Source organism: Prionailurus bengalensis, chromosome B1 (genome assembly GCF_016509475.1).
Source record: "Prionailurus bengalensis isolate Pbe53 chromosome B1, Fcat_Pben_1.1_paternal_pri, whole genome shotgun sequence".
Lineage (NCBI taxonomy): Eukaryota > Metazoa > Chordata > Mammalia > Carnivora > Felidae > Prionailurus > Prionailurus bengalensis.
In genome coordinates this window covers 84,618,158-84,641,126 of record NC_057344.1, presented here as the reverse complement: position 1 = coordinate 84,641,126, position 22,969 = coordinate 84,618,158, and the positions used below count along the sequence as shown (strand labels likewise).

The following is a 22,969-nucleotide window of genomic DNA, read 5'->3' as shown; positions in this document are numbered from 1 at the left end:
CACTTTAAATAATGTGGCACCTTTATTCTCATACATTAGAACTGGCAGAGACCTTCAAAACTTGGCAGATGACCTTTATTTTATCCACAAAGTAAGGTCCAAAGAATGTAAGTTATCTGTCAAAGGTTATAGCCAAATAAGCAAATTGAGAACTTGCCAAGAATCTTGGAGCTGAGTCAAGTGTTGTTTTGTTACATGGTAATTCATTGCACAATTTTTAAGGGGCACATTAGTTTTCTGATAGGATATTTGAAAATTTCATAATGTACAATTATTATTGAAATCCTAATTTTATAATACAAATATCTGTGGTATATTTTATTTTTTATTGTCTTTTTTTTTAGCTAGTAAGTGTATTTTAAAAGCTTTTTTTACCTGTTAACTTATGAGTTTTTAAAAGCCTGATTCATTGATGCTTCTTTCCCAATGTAATACTAATCATTTATGTGTAGAAATTCATGAAATTCATGAATATTAATATTTAAGCCCTTTGATGAAAATGATGCTTTGTGCTTGTATCCTTGCACTTTACAAAATAAAATACATGTTTCATATTATAAATCCACTGAAATAATTATCTAATGTTGAGTATAAGTTCTGATGATTTTCATGTATGTACGTATAAACATGCACACATGTTGATGACATTCATTAATAATATAAAATTTACCTGCGTAAGCATTTCTTGTCAGGTAGCAGTTATAGATCAAGGTGACCAGGCTTTTATTTCATAATGTTGGCCTCTATGAGTTTCCAAGAATTATGTTAGGTTCTGGAGATTCAAGAGCAAATCACAAATACTTGGCATATTTTCTCACAGAGCCAAGTCTAGTAGAGGAGATGACATTTAAAACAGCATCTCAATAAACCAGAGATTCAGAGGCTGCAAAATAGTGGTCCATGGGCCAGTCGTATTTGGCCCTCAAAGGTATTTTATTTGGCCTTCCTCATATTTTAACAATTCTTCCAACTCAAATATTGACCTTTAAAGAATTTTAATGTTTCATATAAAAATTCAGATTTACTTGAAAAATCAGAAGATATGGCACCTGTAGGTTCAGATTCCTTTGTGGGAATGATTGGCTAGATCTGAGTGGTGGCCCTCTTTTGAAGGATATATACTTCCTAGTTTGTCCCAGTGTCCAACCATCCAATTCATTTGACTCATTCATGTTACCCTATATGACAGCTGAGGGCCTTTGTACTTGAAACCCTTGTAGAAAGTATGGCTGCAGAGAAAGACAGATACCATATGTTTTCACTCATATGTGGATCATGAGAAACTTACCAGAAGACCATGGGGGAGGGGAAGGAAAAAAAAAGAGGTTAGAGAGGGAGGGAGCCAAAACATAAGAGACTCTTAAAAACTGAGAACAAACTGAGGGTTGATGGGGGGGTGGAAGGGAGGGGAAAGTGGGTGATAGGCATTGAGGAGGGCAACTGTTGGGATGAGTGCTGGGTGTTGTATGGAGACCAATTTGGCAATAAATTTCATATTGAAAAAAAAAAGAAAGTATGGCTGCATAATTTGCAGAATTCAATGAAAAAATTAAAACGTGAGAGACCCCTGTTCAAAGAGAGTAAACAACCCTTCTCCTTTCTTCCTCAGTGGTATCTTTCTCAACCTGTCATGGTTGAGATTTTACTTACTCTTTTATGTCATACTCCCTTGGGCATGGTGACACATGTATGCAGAGTCTCAAAGGTATCCATCCTGACCCTAACTATCTCCACACCTGCACCCAGGTCCCTTGGTAGGTGAGAATGGGGTCAGAAAGAGGTCACCGGGTTAGGAGAAGGATTAGGGAACTGGGCAGGCATTGGAGAACATGGGAGGTAGAACTGTAGGTGAATCAAATCTAAAGTTCCAGGCATGGCTTCCATTGCCCTATTGGACTTTATTTAAAACACAAAGATAAATTTTTAAGAAGGCAAGATGGTGACTACAGAGCATTAAACCCAGAGCAGATGGCCCTGCTGTGTTGGTGACCCTGTGCACTTGCAATGATCCCATGCTCATAAAACCAGCTCTGGCCTGAAGGACCAGAGAAGGTTCCTCAGAGGATGTGAAGTTTGAGATCATGGAAAAGATATGGGCAAACCTTTGAAGGCCTAGCAGTGAAAAGTACAAAGTGAGGTCTCAAAAGAGTCCAGTGTGACTAGATTATGAAGGATGAGGTAAGATGAGGTGGAAGAAAATGACAAAGCATTATGAAGTGGCAAGTGTGGGTCTTGGAATTTAGGGCTTTGAAAGAGCAGGAAAAATTTCAGCAAACAAGTATTAGATATGGCTGATATCTAACCATAAAGTAAGTCTATATGCAGAACTGCTCTTAAGATCTAAGGATTTCTTGCCAACATTTATTCTGAGGACTCAGATTCTTTTTGACAAATTCAATCAGGAATCATTTTGCCTGGATTTGTATCCTTGCTCAGATACCTACCAGTTCTGTGATCTTTTAAGTATTGCTTAAGTTCTTCATCTATAAAATGGGGGTAAAAATAGAACCTCCCCTACAAGCTTATTGTAAGGCGGAGGCAAGAATGTAAAGGCTTAGCAAGTGCGTGTCACATAAATATGAATGAAAGAAGGTTTAACAAGGTAATGAGATTATTTTCTCTCTTGATACCTTTGTTTGGTACCCAAGTTGCATGTGATTTTTACCCACTTGTGCTTCCTATTCCTCAGGTGAAGGCAATCTCTATGACCCACACCTCTGTAGTATGGATTTCCTTAATATTTTTCTCTTCCTTGTGTTCACACTTTATTTAGTTTCATCTATCTACCTGGTAATGACTCTTAAATGCATATTTCCTCTTCTAAGTCTTTTATCTTGTATATTCTATCCTTGGAAAATCTCTGTGTATCTTCTTTTGTTTTTATTCATTTTTAATTTTTTGCATTATTTTATTTATTTTTGAGAGAGAGAGAGAGAGAGAGAGAGAGAGAGAGCAGGGGAGGGGCAGAGAGAGAGGGAGACACAGAGTCCGAAGCAGGCTCCAGGCTCCGAGCTGTCAGCACAGAGCCTGACATGGGATTTGAACCCATGAATGGTGAGATCATGACTTGAGCTGAAATCAGATGCTTAACTGACTGAGCCACCCAGGTGCCCTTCTATGTATCTTCTTTTAAATGCTATTTGCTCACCCAAGATACTGTAAGAGCAGGGTTATGACATCATGACACAGGGTAGATGCTCAACACATATACACTGAATTAATGAAAGTATCTCCTTTATTTTCCAGCTAACACAAATTTAGTGTGTCTCTTCCATAAACTTAATGACATGAACTATTTTATGCATAATTGTGTTAATTAATTAATGGTTCTCATCCTTAAGTATTTCAAATTTATTAGGCAGACAACTACTCTGGCCAACCAAAGATAAAATATAGGAAAGAGGGGCACCTGGGGGGCTCATTCGGTTAAGCATCCTACTTCAGCTCAGATCATGATCTATAGTTCATGGGTATGAGCCCTGCTGTCATCTCAGAACTCACTTTGGATCCTCTGTCTCCCATTCTCTCTGCCCTTCCCCCTTTCAGACTCTCTCTCTCTCTCTCTCTCTCTCTCTCTCTCTCAAAATAAATGAATAAGCATTTAAGTATACACACACACACACACACACACACACACACAAAAGAAGTTTGCTAAAAAAAGTGATTTGCTAAAACCCTAGATTTGTCCCTCTTTGGAGGTTGTGGTACATTTTTTAAGATGACTAATCTTTGGCATTAGGAAGCCATTGATAATTAGTGATAAATTACTGACAAATTATTGGTAGTTACCAAACAATTGGGTTAACTGGAGGCAGGCAAAAATGAAGTAAAAGGCCTGGAGAAAAAGTGAATTCTCAGATCCCACTAGGAAACGTGAAATGCACCTTATAAGCTAAAAGAAAATTAGGAAGCAGGAAAGGACATGTGTATCAGTGAGTGTACAACTGTAATCGGTAGTAAGTAAACTAATTCTGTGATCTGCATGGACGTTTACCTCCTTTGTATGAGGAAGCAGTGATGACATGAAGCCAGCATGGGCTCGTTGAGAAAAGTCACATCATAGGAACTTCATCTCCTTTTTGACAGGACTTACAGCTGGGCATATTAGAAAAAAGTTTTCAGAGACATAGAGTGTTTGGCCTTTCATAGGACATTTCATGGTAACCTTGTAGAAGACAGAGAAATGCAGGCATGCAACAACATGAATGGGAGAATATATCGCTGCTTGAACACACGTCCCTAAACAGTAGTGATTAATAAGTGTACTTCAATGCATACACACACACACACACACACACACACACACACACACACTTAGTGATGTGCCTCAAGGGTCTGTATATATTTCTGTCTTGCTATCATTTTTATCTTTTACTTGTGTGAATGAACAGAAAATAGTTGTGAAATGTGAATAAAATAAACCTGAGTTGGACAGTAGATATGATGGATGAGAGAAATAGGTCTTTATTAGAGTATATTCAAAAGTGCAGCATCCTGCAGTCATGGGTTTGCACATCTGTCTCTTCAGTAGAATTGAGATAGACCATGTTGTAATCTCCTTGTGCCCCTAGTATTTCATAATGTCTAGCACACAGTGGTGCTTAAAAACTACTTGAATCTTGAAAGCCTGAAGGATATGTCAAATTTACCGAGGTTTTTGGATATCATTGGAGGCAGTAGTAAAATGCAGCTGTCAAAACAGTTAATGTGAACTTAGATATCATTAATAGAAAAATAGTATCTGAAAGTAGGAAAGTGGTCCTCCTGTGTCACTCTGTGTTGGATGCTATTCCTTTGAAAAATGACCAAGGAGTGGCAATTCAAAAAGGACATGAGGGTTGCTTTCAGGTAAGTTAGACTATAATGTGGAAAAAGGAAAGTAGATTTGTTCTGTTTGTTATACAGAATTAGACCTGGGCCGGTGGGTAAAATTAAAGGGAACATATTTAGATCAACATCTGGAGTATGCCATTCTAGAAAATAAAAAATGGTTTTCTATCAGTGGAGATGTGTACCACAGGCTACGTGAAAACTGGCAGAGATGCTATGCGTAAGCTTCTTAACACAATTTAGGAGGTTTAATTACATAATCTTTAAGGGCACATTAAAATCCAAGATTCTAATATTCACTGATTTTATCTGTGAGTCTTCAAGTTGTTACAAAATTAAAGGCATGTGGTCCCATGCATACAGTGGATGCTTGTAGATGCTTACAGTATGTTTAAGTTGGGGCGCCTGGGTGGCTCAGTTGGTTAAGCATCCAACTCTTGGTTTTGCCTCAGGTCATGATCTCACAGTTTTGTGAGTTCAAGCCCCACAGTGGGAGCTTGCTTGGGATTCTCTCTCTCTCCCTCTCTCTCTGTTACCTTCCCACTCATGCTGTCTCTGTCTCTCTAAAAATAAATAAATAAAATTAAAAAATAAGCATGTTAAAATGTAGGGAAGTACACAAAAATCTTGTTCATTAAGAAAAGCTATGAATATATATAAGCCATGTAGGTTTGGAAAGGTATTCCATTATTCATGTTCAGAATAGTAGAGAATGTTTTACTTCTCTCAACACTATTTATATTAGCCCTGAAAAGAAATTTATGAAGTAAGATATATTGTAAAATCCTGGATCTAAAATAAACAAAAACCCTTTAAACCTCCAGATTTAAAACATTATTAAATAAATACACTGCAAAAGAAAAATGCACAACTTGAAACAGTATCTGCAGGTTATAAACATTTAAAAAATGGGAAAAGGTAGCAACAAATCAGAGGACCATCTGTTTAATGATATGTATATATGTATATATGTATATGTATATATGTATATATGTATATATGTGTATATATGTATATATGTATATGTACATATACATCATGATATATATACATGTGTATATGTATATATATGTATGTATATATGTATATGTATATATGTATATGTATGTATACATGTATATGTATATATGTATATGTACATATACATCATGATATATATACATGATATGTATATATGTATATGTACATACATATCATGATGTATATGTATATATACATATATGTACATCATGTACATCATGATGTGTATACATATACATATATACATATACACATACCAGCAAAACAAACATGAGTTACAGCTAAAATGTATATATGTATATATGTATATGTACATATATGTATATGTACATATATGTATATGTATATATGTACATATACATCATGATATATATACATGATATGTATATATGTATATGTACATATATATCATGATGTATATGTACATATACATATATGTACATCATGTACATCATGATGTGTATACATATACATATATACATATACACATACCAGCAAAACAAACATGAGTCACAGCTAAAATGTAAAAATAAAAGATGGTGATGAAGAGAGGGAAATATGTCATAGGGTTAACTTACCCTATGAGATTTCAAAATATATCTGAATATAAAACACAATAGTCAAAAACATATGAACAGAAGAAAAATTCCAGAAATTGATGAAAAATATATGCAGAATGTAATATAGAAAGAAAAAAAAACAGAACAATAATAAATGATGTGGTAACAAATGCCTAACAGTATTTACGACATCACACATTTCAGTAAATTCTGGATGACTCAATCATTTACTGAATCAATTCATTTATTAATCATAAAAAGAAAAGAATGAAATGGTTTTTCCACCCCAGTGAGGAGCTGGGGATAAAACTGGGGCTGTTGAAGAAATGGATTTTGCTACAAAAAAATAATAGTTTGAAGTACAGAATTAAGCTATATGATGTCAAACATCACTAATAACTAGATAAATTACAATAAGTTACAAATACAGTTATAATAAATTGCAAATTACAATATGATGTTTTTCACCCAATGTAGCATGAGATCAGGGAAGGCTGTAGTTAAAAGTGTGCTTGTAGATACTGCTGGTGAGAGTTTCTGTTGCTAAAGAGATACCTACCCACACACACTTGGTTTCTACATGCCATTTTCTAATAGAAGAACCCAGAGTTCCCTGGAAAATGGCTGAACCTAAGGCTGGGGCAGGGAAAATACAAATGAACCTAGAATACCTCATGGTGCCAGAGGGTAGGGGAGTGAGTGAGTAAAGGAAAGTAAGAGAGTCAGTATGAAAGAAAACAAGGGAGGAACTAGTCTGTGTGCAGAGGAACATGTCAGAAGGCCACTGAAACCAACCTGAAAGAACTCCTAACGGCTAACTCCAGACAAGTTTGAGCCTGAAATAAATATTGTAATATTATTAGATTATAAGCTAAATGATAAAATAAGCATTCATGAGTCCACACTGATATAAATAGAATTGTATAAATGAATACATGGGAGAGAAGGGATAACTCTTCCTTATAAAATAATTCCGCTTCCAGCAATCTAACTTAGGGGGAAATAAAGAAGATGTAGTTGAAAACTTAAATGTTCAAAGATGTTTTATGTGTTAATATAATAATGATTAAATTTCTAAAATAGTGGTTTCTCTTTTGATGAATTAGTTTAGTGTCATAATCACATTTTTAGAAATGTTTCTCAAGAAATATTCATGATATAATAATAAGCAGGATATCAAGAAGTGCCTCTATATTTACAATGCGTACTCCAGTTTGCTTACTCTGTGTGTGTGTGTGTGTGTGTGTGTGTGTGTGTGTGTGTAAACATAGGATATGTTCCAAATGTTTATGTCTGATTGAAATAAAATAAAATTTATACATAATCCTATTTGTTGTTCTTTGCAAATTTTCTAATTTATTATTTTTCTAATAAAATTTAAAACTACATATAAATTGGGGGTACATATAATTAGTGAATGTGTATCTCAAATATCTGTATGTGAAATAATTTTGAGGGTAGTGTAGGTAAATGCATGACTTTAAGTTGTTTGCTTTATATTAGTTCAAAAAACCACCATTAATTTCTCTATTGCATTGCTTTCTGTGACAAAAGCCAGGGTAGAAACTAAAAATACTTTTTTCCTACCTTAACAGGAAGACTATAATGACAACAAGAAGTATTTTATTAATATATTATTATTATTATTATTATTATTATTATTGTTATATAATAAAGGTATATTATTATTACATAATTGATTGGGCTAATCAATCACAGTCTAACTATGCAGTGCATCCATAAGTATTTTAAGTAAACTTGAGCACAGATTTATCTGTAAGACATCTATTTATACATGTTAAGCATCTTTTTTTATGTAGCACTATCCTCTGCAAAACATGCACTCTATTTGCAATTGTGTAACATGTTAAATGTAAACAAAAGCTTTAACTTTGAAATTATTTGATGATACTGTATTAAATCATTATCAGACTAAAGTATATATTTTATATTACACATTTAAAGTATCTTATTTCCTAAAATGTTTATAACATAAAAAAGTATGGATGAAATAAATATGGATAATAAGTTAAAGATAAAATCATTTAGAGAGCACTATGTTGTAATTTGACTCTAACCTTTCACAGAGCCAATCAAGTTGTGAGTTCTACATTGAGGGCAACTTCTATCTGGTGTTAGATTATACCCAAAGAATGCTTCACATTCAAATGAAAGTGATTCATCTAGTTTTACCAAATATTTATCTGCCAAATATCTTTACTTCTGAAAATGTAATTTTTATCACACAGATATAATCTTCTGATAAAATACAAGATATGGATTATATATATATATATATATAATTTCAAATAATTTAGAACTCCGTTCTTATCAATGAGATGTTTCAGGGAATATCAAAACACATGTGGCAGAATTCAGTATCCTGCATCTTATTTCTAGTAAAAAAAAGTATTATGCCTAGGGGCATCTGGGTGGCTCAGTCGGTTAAACATCCAACTTGGACTCAGGTCACGATCTCATGGTTTGTGAGTTCGGGCCCCACATCAGGCTCTGTGCTGACAGCTCAGAGCCTGAAGCCTACCTCAGATTCTGTGTCTCCCTCTCTCTCTACCCTTCCCCTGATCACGTTCTCTGTCTCTCTCAAAAATAAAAAAAATTAAAAAAATTTAAAAAAATAACAAAAATATTATGCCTTGAAACCCATCAATGGACAGAACAAGTCACTAAAATTGATTATACTTCTCACCTCATTTTCTGGAGTGCAGTATAGTGTCTGGCTTACAATTGATAGTCAATAAATGTTCAATTAAAGGAAATGGAAGTATACTACGTCTTTATGACATAAGTTATGACATGCTTTCATTTTGATTCATGTAAAAGTTATGGAACTGACATGAATCTAACTGATATTAGATCCATTAACTAATAAAACTGATATTATTTAAAAAATAAAATCCCCATATATAGTTAAAACAAGTAGGTATGAACATAAAGAACATTGGTATAAACTTTCCCTTGTGTGAATCTTCTACTGAGGATGAAGACCATCGACAGTAAGAAAACTTTAGAAAGCCACAGTTTACAAACATAATTTAGAAATGGGTCTACTGTTAATCAAGTGATGAAAGATTGATGTTTCATATAATTAAACTCCTGATGAAAATGTGAGTAATGAAAAATCAGGAAAACAAATTGGGAAAAACATAAATTTCATTTTATAAGTATCCATATTTTCTAATGAGTCATTTTCTTAAAAAGGAAATGTGGATTTCAGAGGAAGACAGCAGGGCAATACTGTTTATCCTCTCCAGATACTTAAGATACCAAAAGGGCTGGGGCAACCTGGCCCTTTTGTCAAAATTAATCAAATTAACAAAAACATTTTTTTGATATAAAAGCCGTGTATAGGGGACGCAACCATAATTAAATTTTTGATTATCATATTTGCTAGTCAAAGTTGTAATAAGTCATACTTTTGAAAGTATCTATGTATGTGTCTGTGTGTATACACAGATATATACACCTAGACGTGTAAGCATGTGTGTATACATGTATCCATGAAAACCTAGAGACTTAAGGCAAAAAGCATTTTTTCATACTGCATTCTTTTCAGGAACCATTATGAGATACTGTGTCCTGATATCCTTAGAAGTTTCTCGGAGTTTTAAGAGCAGATGCTTGTTTTGCTTCCTAATAAAAATTTGGAGGAATGTGTCAAAATAGATTAAACTATGTCAGAGTCTTTAAAAGAAAACACTGTTCTTTCAAGGAGGTTTTTACGTAGCAAAAGAAAAAAAAATGAGCATTGCTAGCAGTTCTGAAAACACAACTGAGATGCAATTTGATAAATAGCCTTCTATCATCTAAGTCAGAGCAGTGGAAAAGCATGTTATCAGCACTTTCATCAAAGGCACTATTGACTCTTCTTTTTCTATCTCATTTTATCATGACTTTCTCATTTTGTTTACTCAGTCAGTGATTGGGAAAAAATGACTCCTTACCCCTTGGATGAGTTATGATGGAGTCCACTAGAGAAGGGTCCTCTTCTCCATCTTTGCTGCCATCGCCACCGCCTTCACTGCCACCATCTCTTTCAATCAGTTTATCCACCGTGGCAATAATGCAGTTCAGGCTCTTCCCCACACTGGCCCACACCCTATCCTGAAAAGAGCATGAGCATCACTACACAAGTTTATTGCAAATACAAGATGAGGCAAAATCTGACGAATCCACATTAGAGAAGCATGGGAGGAGCAATCCTTAGAATGCAGATGGAGTGATTAGTTCTAATACTCCCCTTAATTGGGCCAGACTATGAATATACAAGAAATCTGTTTTCCCTTAATAAAGCAAAACTTAAGTGCCATAGAGTTTTATTTAGTTCATTATTTTTTCTCTGTCATAAAGCAATGATGAACTACTATACAATATTAATCCATAACTGAGCACAACCTATGATATTTTAAACTGGACATACCTATATTCCTTATCAACACTTAGTAAGAAAGAAAAAACACAACAATATTGTTAAATAATAATCATTTGTCTTCAAAATTCTTGTTTTTCCTCTTTATTATGATAATATACATAACATTGTTTACCATTTAACCATTTTTAAGTATACAGTTCACTGGCATTAAGCACATTCACATTATTATACAACCGTCACTGTTTTCCATCTCTAGAATTTTTCATCTTTCCAACTGAAACTTTGTACCCTTTAAAAGTGAACTCCCCACCCTTCTCCCCCCAGCCGTTGGCAACCATCACTGTACTTTCTGTCTGTATGAATTTGAAAGCTCTAGATAACAGAAATTCTTAAAGTGTGGTGTTCACATCACCTCTACCAGAATGACCTAGAGAATTAAAATGCATATCCTTCGCGCCCACCAAGTCGATCAGAACTACTGGAAAGAAGGCACTCTAAACTGAAATTTTGACAAGCTCCTCAGGTGCTTGTAACCACACTAGGTTTGAGAACTTCTACATGCTACAGCCATGTAATAAGTTACTGTGCTTGATTTATTTCTTGGAAACAACCCCAAACACTAGGGGACCTCCTTGTCACCAATCTTACCAATTCTGATTAGCATCTGCTTTGGTTTAGGGCAATTCATGACACTGAATTCTGTGATTTAGAAAAATTGTTATTTCTTTCTTTTTCTCTTTTAAAATTATATTTAAAGTTTACTTATTTATTTTGAGAGAAAGAGAGAGAGAGAGAGAGAGAGAGAGAGAGAGAGAGAGAACACATAAGCAGGGGAGGGGCAGAGAGAGAAAGGGAAAGAGAATCTCAAGCAGGCTCTGGACTATCAAGCACAGAGCTCAATATGGGGCTTGAAATCACATACCATGAGATCACGATCTGAGCTGAGGTCAAGAGTGGGAAGCTTAACCAACTGTGCCACCCAGGAGCTCCAAAAGTTATTTCTTAATAAACATTTTAAACATAGTTGTCATCATGGTAGGCTCTCATCTGTAGCTTCCTTTCTTGCTCCTTTCACCACATCATTTAGATGGAGTCACTGACTCCACATCTGTGATGGTTAATTTAATGTCAACTTGATTGAATCACAAGATGTCCAGATAATTAGCTAAACATTATTTATGGGTGTCAATATATAATTATAGTACTTTTTTGTTAGTTTTTCTAGTTAATTTTGCTGGTTTATAAACAGATAAACTAATTTGGGGTAAGATAAATCTAGGAAAAAAGAACTATAGTTGAGTTTAGATTATTTGATGGTTATCTTGTAAAGACTAAGTTGAATAACATAATAAACAAATATGGGGGTTTACAGGTATGCATACTATAGGTGGTGAGGAAAAGTAGAACATTCAAAGTTAAAAAGGTAAGTTTGAGGTCCACCTGTAAGTGACATGCTACCTACGGAAAACTGCCTCATTTCTGGGGAACCACAGTTGGTTCATCCACAGTTTAGAATAATAATTCTTGCCCTGCCTACCTCACCATGGTGCAGTGGGAGCCAAATAATATAGTCTCTATGAAAGTGCTTGGAAAATTATTATAATTTGGAAAAATGACATCCTATTTTGCTGGCTTTCCTAAATGAATCAAGCTTGCTTTTCATCATTTTGTAATCCTGAGTGTGAGATATGCTATTAATCATAAATAATCAGAATAAAATCTCCGCTCAGGGCATATTTATTCTACCGAAAATTAAAAGCACTTTCCCTCTAAGGGAAACTAAGACACCAATCACATCTATAAAATGCTTTATCCTTGCTTGTTGTCTGAGAAAAGGAGATGGTGTAATCCCTGAGTTATGACCCAGGAGATTTAAGGAAGCTCACGTTTTCTGGGATGAAATGTAGGGAAACCTAAGCAAGCTGAGGTCCTGACATCACTTATTTGGGATTTGGTGAGAAGCTTACATTCCAGACTGCAATAACAAACCTAATGGAACTCATTCTGAATATGTCTTAATCACTGCCAAGGACTGCATCTTTAAAGCTATTAAATTGAAAAATGAAACAACTCTTTGGCTAACACTGGGAATAAACTCTGTTACTAAGGGGAAAAAAGGGAAAGGATTATTCTTAATTATCCAGATTAGCTTTGCACATGAGATAAATTTCAACTCTCTTTCTGTTGTCAATGTTGAGAAGAACTTTATATTTTGATCAAAAATCAAAATAAGATTGCATGCTATCTTTCTTATATAAAGTAATATAAGGAGTTAACCAACTTCTTTTGATTACATCTCCAAGAGCCTGAATATAAGAATATATAAAAGGATAATTTTACATACTGAAACTATATGTTCTTCCTTTATACTCACCTTGGGTTATAGGATTGTATTCACCGAAAAGGTAATATTTACAGCCAGTAGAGAGATCTTTATTGGCATGAGGTGCAGAGTGAAGCATGTTCACTGAAGGAGACCAACAACCATATAGTAAAAGGTTAGGTGGTAAACAGTAGAACAACACTGAAGTCATGAAATACTTAGAGGACACTCAAGCTGGGAGTGAGAAATTGAGCAGTTTCTTATGCAAGACCAATACACGATTCATACATAATCATTTTTTTTTTATTGAAGACACACTCAGCAGCAGCCCCTAAGTAGATTCATCCTGGTCTTTATCTTTTGGAGAGGAGATCCTGCCCAGCTGGTAGGGAGAGAATGCTGAGCTTTGACAGTCACTTATTTTTCCTTTATGGCATCTACAAAGTAGATTAAAGTTATGGATTTACACTGCTGTCTCTAATACTAGTCCAAGAGTTGTTTGAAGGTTGTGTCTTCACTCTATTGCACAGGGCATGGAGGAAAGGCAGAGAGAGAGAGAAAAGGAGCAAAGAAGAGAGGAGAAGAGAGATGACTCCAACCCAGAGGCAGATTGAGGCTGTTATTTATTTTCATCTAGTATAATGAAATGAGCTAATTTACCTTCCAAACTACCACATTAGATCAACATTATGGACTTCATCTTTATAGATGAGGAGACTTTAGGAAAGAGATGTTGGATAACATGCAACATTAAAATGGTATATAATAACTAAATTAGAAATTCTATTTGATTTCAAAGACTTGATTCTTCCCCTATGATTTCCCACAGAAATGTGGTATACAGTAGGAATTCTTTGTGAGATTACTAAAACTCTGTGGACAAGCTAGATATAGGAAGGTCAAGAGAGGGAACCACAGGAAGGACCAGGCAGAGGTGTCTGTCACTTTACATGAGTAAGACTAGACATCACTTATCTAAGACTTGAAAATGAGTCCAAAGGCAAATCACTAAGAGATGATGCTGAAAAGGACAGGCTGGTCACATGTGTCTTTAAGTTGAAATAAAGAGGAATATACAATCAAAGATGGAACAATCACTTGGTTAAAGGGTCAATGAGCTTGGGTCAATGGACATAAGTGGCTAACATGAATAGAAGACAGTGTCAACATCAAACCACTCATGTGACCGGGATATAAAACAAGGAATGGGGTATAGGGAGAAAATATAATTCAATTCCTAGGAGATAATTATTAATTATTCTCAGAAAAATCACTATTCTGAAATTAGAATGCTAAAAATGGGGATGCAATATTCTTGAAGGGAAACCTTGAATATCTGATTCCCACCCCCCCACCCCAAAGAAAAACATTTTCCATAGTATCTCTGTGAAAACATTCACACGAAGGAAAATAATCAGCAAAATGCATTCTTATTCTGATATTTTCATGAGGACAGTCCATGTAGGAGCTTCACTTTGCTTAGATTGCTGGTGTGGCTGGGGCCTACCTACTCCACTTTCTTCCCTACTAAAATCACTTTCTTCCCTACTAAATTTTTTTTTTTTCAGACTGCTTCCATGAAGTGGAAAGGATGGTTAGTGAAGGGAAGACAATGGAAGCATAGAAATGTGGCTATAGTACATGGTGCTTCCATACCTCCCTTTTTCAGGAGACAGATACTACTCTAGATCCTACTTTAACTCCTCAGCTACTTGGGGGTTTCAAACCAAAACCAAAACCAGAACCAGAACCAGAACCAGAACCAAAACCAAACCAAAAGCAAAACAACAATCTGTCAGAAAAACAGATTGCTGGGGTGCCTGGCTGGCTCAGATGGAAGAGCATGTGACTCCACCTTGGAGTTGTGAGTTCAAGCTGCATGTTGGGCATAGAGCCTACTTAAATAAACACATGAATAAACCTAGAAAGAGCAAAACAAAACAAAACAAAACAAAACAAAACAAAACAAAACAAAACATAAATACAGATTGCTGGGCCTTCCCCCACCCCCAGAAATAGCAGTCATTATTCTGTTACGTCTCCTGTTGAATGAAGTAAGTAATGGAAAATTGGTGGGTTACAGTCTAACCTTTATTAAATGGAGGCTAACTGGTGTCCTTGACCTTGATGGAGCCTTAAGACAATTGAACTTCGTCAAAGTGAGTGGCTATAAACTATTTCTCAGCAATGAGGGCACAAAGTCAGGGGAACTAGTAGCAATATTTAATCCACTCTGAGTCAGGTGCTGATTTTGGTCCTTATTTATTTCTGGTTTAGGACCTAAGTTAACATGGAGGCCAAGCCCAGTGGCAAGAGGTGCACAAATTTAATGGATGTACTAGTGAGTAGTTAGTGAGACTTTGCACCTGGCAAAGTGAGCAAAATGGTGTTTGTTCAGCGTGTCACACATTTATGAGCTTGGTGGCATCCAAAGAATTCTTGACCCCTTTGGATCAGCAGTTAACTTAAAAATATAAAAATAGAGGGCACCTGTGTGGCTCAGTTGGTTAAGCATCCAACTCTTGATTTCAGCTTAGGTAATGATCTCATGGTTCTGAGTTTGAGCCCCATGTCAGGCTCTTGTGCTGACAGTGTGAAGCCTGCTTGGCATTCTTTCTCTCTCCCTCTCTCTGCCGTTCCCCCATTTACGTGCACATACATGCTCTCTCTCTGTATCAAAAATAAATAAATAAACTATTTAAAAAAAATTTTTTTTAACATTTATTTATTTTTGAGACAGAGAGAGACAGAGCATGAACGGGGGAGGGTCAGAGAGAGGGAGACACAGAATCTGAAACAGGCTCCAGGCTCTGAGCTATCAGCACTGAGCCCAACGCGGGGCTCAAACTCACAGACCACGAGATCATGACCTGAGCCAAAGTTGGCCGCTTAACCAACTGAGCCACCCAGGCGCCCCTAAATAAATAAACTTTAAAAAATATATTTAAAAAATCAGCAATGCTTAGCAGCTGATCAGTTTTTCTAGGACCTATTTTTGATCAGCAAGAATGTGAAGACTAACCCAGAACTGAAATGGGGTCCAAAGTAGCTTTGTTGTGTCTATATTTCTACACATAATTTCTCACTTGTCATTACCAATTTTTGAGTACTTTGATTAGAACCAGCCAGTGAATTAATAAGGCCAATCACATCTTCAAAGAGAAACTTCAGTGTATCCTTGAGTCAACTGAGAGTAATTTGTACTCAACTGGCCTCTTTCCTCAACACTGCTGCAAACCTTCGCTCTTTCAAGAGCTTGATAGCTCCTCTCTGAATCCTAACTTTAAGAATGTTGGGTAAAAAAGGAGTTGCACTTAAAATACTCTATGGCACAAACTGGTACACGTATGGCCCACAGTAGGTAGTACACACACACACACACACACACCTGCACAAATACACATATAAACACACATATCATATCCTGTAAGAATAGCCAGACATGTGATATCCATCAGAATCGAGATAACCCAACCTTTGCTTCCTATTGATTCTCCTACTGAGCTTAACCTAATTAGTCATGTAAAAATCCCTGACCTTTGTTTCCAGATCATCACACTACTGACCTCACCCTGAAATTCAGTCCATAGTCATATAAGTGAGATTCTGATAGTCAGCTACTATTCTGTAGTATTGACCTCCCCATATTGTCCTGGTCTGGCTCTTGGCCAGACCCATCCTATCAGCTATCATACAGCCAGGTTTACACACGAGTGTACATTCACCCTCATCAATCACCATGCTCATATCATCAGTCCTCTGATCAAAAGCAGGCTTTGTACTGCAGCAAGTATTCATTCTTCAGCCTGGAGGCACTTCTGCAGTTGTGTCGACCTACATATCTCTTCTTATTTCTCGTTAATCTTCAAAACGAAAACTTCCCCAGGTCAGTCTCCTTGCTGTCCTAGAAACATGCTGTTAATTAGCTCAACATATATTTTCTGGGCATCTGCTACAAGCTTGCTGAGTGCTGAACATCAAAGATATGAAGGAAACCTTGGAGGAACTAATATTTCTATCCTGACACATACTGCTTTTTATGCTTGGAATGCTTTCTCTCATCTTCCACCAATCCAGATTCTCACCTTTTCAAGTATCATCATCTCCAAGAATGGTTCATTCTATTCTATCTCTGCTTAACATTTTTTTTTTCTTTCTAGCAAACTCTATGAGGGGAATGACTATTATTTATTAGTCCCTTTATTCTCAGGTGCTAGGAGTCATCAGGTAATAGATAAATAAAAGAATGAATAAATGAGTGAATGAAGAAGGAATGAAAGAAGGAAGAGATTATTTTTTTCATCTTCTCCAACCTTCATATAACTTCTCTCTGAATATTTTCAACATGTTTAATGTGTATCACACAACCACCTCCATTCTGGGAAAGATTCCATGTCTTTCAATATCTCTTCTTAGTTTATGAGTGCTGGCCATTCACTTGAATTACATGATATGGCTTTTGAGGCCAGGAGCTATATTTTCTACTTAATTTACTCTCCCCCAAGAACCGATAGCATTATTGTACACTTAATTAACATCTGTTGATTGACTAAACAACCTGTGACTTACAAGTAAAGGGATACAACTATAGTAAGTATTATGACATACATCTCCAAATTAAAGTTAGAACCAAGCTCATACTCTGATTGGCTGTGTTCCCCACAATAAAGGTCACATCATGCTAATGCTTTCAATTTGGTGAAAACATTAAATAAAGCATTTGTTTAATAACAAAAAATCCACTGATTAAGTAAAGCTCTTAATTTTAAATTGGTAATTGGATGTTATCTGCACACCATTAGCTACACAACTAGTTGAATTATATGACATTATCAGTTGGTGCATTGCATATAATCAATTTCCAGGATTGATTTTGTTTAACAGAATGTTCCCTGATATATCAAGTTAGTCTGCCTAAAAAATACCTCATTTCTTTAACTATTCATTAAATTATGGATATTCAAAAATTTGTACATAGAAAATAATGCCTCACTATTTACATTAGAACACAGTAAAGTTTGGGCTGCCTGTGAGGCTCAGTTGATTAAGCATCTGACTCTTGATTTGGGCTCAGATCACGATCTCAAGGTCATGAGTCCGAGCACCATATGGGACTGGGCATGAAGCCTGCTTGGGATTCTCTCTCTCCCTCTTCCTCTACCCCCCTCCCCATCTCTCTCTCAGGAAAAAAAATTACTAAAGTTTAAGAGTGATTGATTTGAATGTAATCACAAATCTCTAAGGTATGTGTATACAAATTTGCATATTCATTATATACAGGAAAAATAAGAATATCTGATGTTGAATCAGGCATTTTAAGAGTCAATAAAGTATCTAAGGGAGATGATGGTATCCAGTATAAAAAAACACAGGAAAATTGCCATTACATTAATAAAAATAAAATATCTCTGTTAAAAATACTGGCTTGAGTGGGAGGATGAACTGCTGATTCAGCAAATCCATTTATTCATTTATTTCTACATTAACTCTGAAAAATACATTGAACGAGTAAGTATAAAACACTGTATTAGGTGCTATAAAATAGGGAGCTGAAGGTGAATGTATTAACTTCATGTGGGAAAATCTAGAAATTGTCAGGATTTCATGAATATGCATGCACATAAAGATCTCTTTTGGGGTTTCTTTTCTTTAATAGAACATTTGTGCATTTTAATGGACAGTCATGAACTTTGCTTAATCACCTTTTGTGGACTTTCATATTGGATAAGTATTCAAAGCACATTTCTTCTGGGTGAAATGGACTGGAGAAGTTCAGGAATGTTTCCCATCCATCAAGAAAACAGATGATAGAACACGTTTCAGCTGCCACATAGGTAACAACTAGCCCAATTCTCCCTGTCTTTGCCTGCCCTTTCTGATTGTGTGAGTGGATACTTCCAATGCCCCCTTCTCATTATAAGATTAACAAAAGCAGACAACCAACCCTATTATGTGTGATTTAGGGATGAAAACGAAAAAGCTGGGACAAGGGGAAACTAGTCACTTCCAATTCATATTTGCTGAGTAACATCTAAAATTATTTCTGTATAACTAGGACCTTTGTAATTGGTGCATGAATAATCAAATAAAATTAAAATTGCCACCACAGGGTTTCCGGAAGTTTCTGAAAGTCTTAATTCATCATGTTCTTATGTTCTTCATCATGTTATTTGGTCATCTCTGATGTTATGTATCTAATTTGAATTTTACTGCTTTATATGTTTGGAGATATTGGAAGCTGACTCGTACAGTCACCTCTTGAGTTGATTACGACACTGGGAAATATACACTAAGGAGAGAAGGATACAGCTGGGTACTTTTGACTACAAGAGAGACACAGAATCCCCAGAAGAATTCATGAATTCTAGTAGGGAAAAGGTACCTGACACAGTGCAAAGTTATGTTAAAGTTGAATATTCCATATTCCAAAATAAGAAGGTAAACAAGAATAATTTGAGGGCAAATTTCAAAGTCATTAATATATTCTACAAATAAGTAATGAGCACCTTTTCTGTGCAGATGGTCTGCTAACTGTGGGGTACAACAGTGAACATGAAGCTGACTTTGCCCCCTAGGAGATTATAAAGACCATGAATACATGAAGAAATATATATATATTTCTATATATATATATATACACACACACACACACAAATGATTATAATTCAGTGTTCATGAGGCTGTATGATCACGAGATGCAAGAATAATGCTTTATTACACAAAATGTTTTGGAGTTAAAAGCATATTTTATATCCATCTACCTATAACATAAAATTTTGAAATAAACGGCCATACTTTAGTGGGGATTTTATTCATTCAGGTAACTAAGTTATAAGGTACTGCTTTAGGAAAGTTAAATTAGTGGTCGAGTTGTCTATAAGAATTAATTACCTCTGAAGAACGAGATTTATTTCCTTCTTATCAAGATCAGGTTAGTGGTTTCACATAAAATAATTCTAGCCAGCCAGAGAACTGAACAGAGTATCTTTTGAATTATTAATTTGCATAGGTACCTCTGCATTATGCACAGACTGAACTGTTTTTCCTAGAGATAAGGTCTACGTTGGAGACAGAAGATGGCAAGTGAAGTTGAGAATACAGATCACTGCAGATTGCTTGTGGGGGTATTTTGCTGGATAAGTGTGTTTTGTCCTCAATAGTAATATTTTGCAACTATGTATGCTTACAGTTACTAATTATGGCAATATAAATAGCTCTATCAATACTCTTGTCAGGCTTAAGCATTCATATTTGATCCAGACATCATTTGAGAAAGTTGTAGTACAAAATAGACTGTGAGATGGTGGTAAAGAACATACCAGAAAGTGGTTTATGTAAATCTCATTCCAAAATGCAATCTTTGGGAATACTGAGCTACAGAGAACCACAATTTTTTTCAGGTTATATATGGAATTTATTAACACTATGTCCAACATAAATATTACTGTAAATTTATGCTACTGCTTCTATAATCTATAACATTATTGAAAATGTATTATAGATAAGTGTGGATCATCTGTGCTCATGTGACATAAACATATTTTACCATAGAAGGCATAACAAATGTTTCCCTAGTTTAAGCATGGACTGAAAATTTAAAATTTGATTTACATTTACAACATGAAGAAGGGAATTAGCTGGGTAATTTGGATGCTGAAAAGTTGCCTGATATAGAAATTTAGTTCAATTAAAAAATGGGTTTGGGATCTGGCTAAGTAATAAGAATAGTTTTCTTACTTCTGCTCTTTGCTGGAATGAAACATAATATAAATGATCAGAAGTTTATTTTGTTTTTAACAATTTTTGAATGAGGGTAGACAGATTTAGCCCTGAACCCATCAGTGTAGTAATGTTGAAGTTAAATCACACTGTTCTAGAGAATAGTATAATTACTGGAAGCCACAAAAACTGGGTCAACTTAATACTTTAGTTGGATGACATGCTTTCATATTTTGGACAAACTAATCTTGGAATCCCAGCTGCTAGAAGCATCTGTTGTAGAGATAAAGAGAAAGAAAAGCAATATGTCATTTTTACCAGCTGAAAAAATGAAGAATGTCATATTAGTCTATTTCTTTGCACAGATTGCCATAAAATCCCAACATTCCTTTGGATTTAATTGTTTACTAATTTTTCAGGAAAATAAATCTTTAAAGCACTCAATCATTTAATAAGTACAATTCAGCAAATAACAGACACTTTTTTTGGTCCATGATCATTTTAGTTTCAATCTCTTCCATATTGACTAGATAATTATTATCCAGATTCATATGTCATTAATTTTGCCAATAAAACAGGTTGAAAAGAGAACTGCTGACTTAGAATTAATATTCTCTCTTCTAACCTCAAAAAGAAAGGTTTTTACATGTACCAACAGAGTAGAATTCAAGAGTAATTTACTAGTATATATTTAGTTTCCAATATTTTTTATAAGATGCTAAATGCAGCTGTTCAAGTTAATTGTTAAAACTAGTCATTATAAGACATTAAATAAAATGCTTTTTAAAAAATGGAGGTACTGTAATCTTATGTGCAAACCTAAACCAACCTAAGTGACCAGAGAATACCTTCATATACCACAGAACCCTAACTAAATTAATATAAAACACTGAATTATTTCAGTAAGTTTATTAGACTTGTGATTAGTGCTGAAACTTTTCTAACAATTAACTAAGAAAAATGGTACACAAAGTTTTGATTCTAATTCATTTAATAGCACAATGTCTAAAGGCATTTTCATTTAGCTACATTTGTTTGGATTTACTCATCTTTTCAATTTTTATCTTATCTTATCTTATCTTATCTTATCTTATCTTATCGATCTTTATTTATTTCTTTTGAGAAAATGAGAACATGCTTGAGAGCAAGCAGGGGAGGGGCAGAGAGAGAGGAGAAAGAGAATCCCAAACAGTCTCTGCTCTGTCAGCACAGAGCCTGATGCAAGGCTTGATTTCACCAACCATATCATAAGCTGAGCTGAAATCAAGAGTCTGATGCTTAACTGACAGAGCAACCCAGGCACCCCTCATCTTTTCAAATTTATATAAAACTTTGAAAAGAATGTTAAATGGCTACGACTTGGGTAATTATTTTTTAAATAAGGGATTTCTATCTTTTAACAAAGGTATCTTCTCAATAGGAAGTAATTGCTATGGAAAATCAATCAGAATGTTATATAACAACCAAACTTGGTTACACTTGCAAATAGTGGTAAATTACATTAGGAGGAGAGAGAAGCAACTTTTCTGAGTGGGAAAGATTTTCCTCATAATTGTGGTAAATTTAGACAAAGTATTCATATACTTTCTAGCAACAGTGTGTTCTGGAAGAAATTCAGAAATTATATGAAAAGAGATAGAGAGATACAGATATTTATTATTATCCTACCCTTTTGTCTGTGAAGGAAACCAAAACACCCAAGAAACTGAGAAGACACGTCCACATAAACTGGAAGAAAAAAAATCAGTAAGACTTTTTCCTAGTGTCAAGAGACTAAAGTATTCCAAAAAGAATAATAAAGGATAAGCCAACAACCATACGGATGTCTAATGCAACCCTGAATGGCCCATAGCAAGGATTGGAATTCTTCCTAATTTTTCTAAGTGTTGCTAGTAAGCACCTCTACCCATTGACTTTGGGGTGCCAATTTGAAACTTTTACCCATTTCCTCATCCTATCCTCTTCCTCCCCTTCTCTTTGTACAAGATTCTACTTTAAGGATAAAATAAAGCACCCACATTAATATCCAAACAATATAAAGAACTCATACAACTCAACAGAAAAAAAAAATTAAAAAGTGGCCAGAGGAACTGAATAAACATCTTTCCAAAGAAGACGCACAATAGC

The 22,969-nt window shown here is 35.1% G+C and overlaps 1 protein-coding gene across 1 annotated transcript in view; it reads right to left on the bottom strand.

Moving 5' to 3' along the window:
* The window catches only part of INPP4B (inositol polyphosphate-4-phosphatase type II B), a 399,964-nt gene that overhangs the window by 94,762 nt on the left and 282,233 nt on the right, over nucleotides 1-22,969 (bottom strand). The window contains 1 exon segment of the mRNA XM_043568210.1: nucleotides 10,373-10,532. Within this exon segment, the coding sequence (XP_043424145.1) occupies nucleotides 10,373-10,532 (160 nt within the window).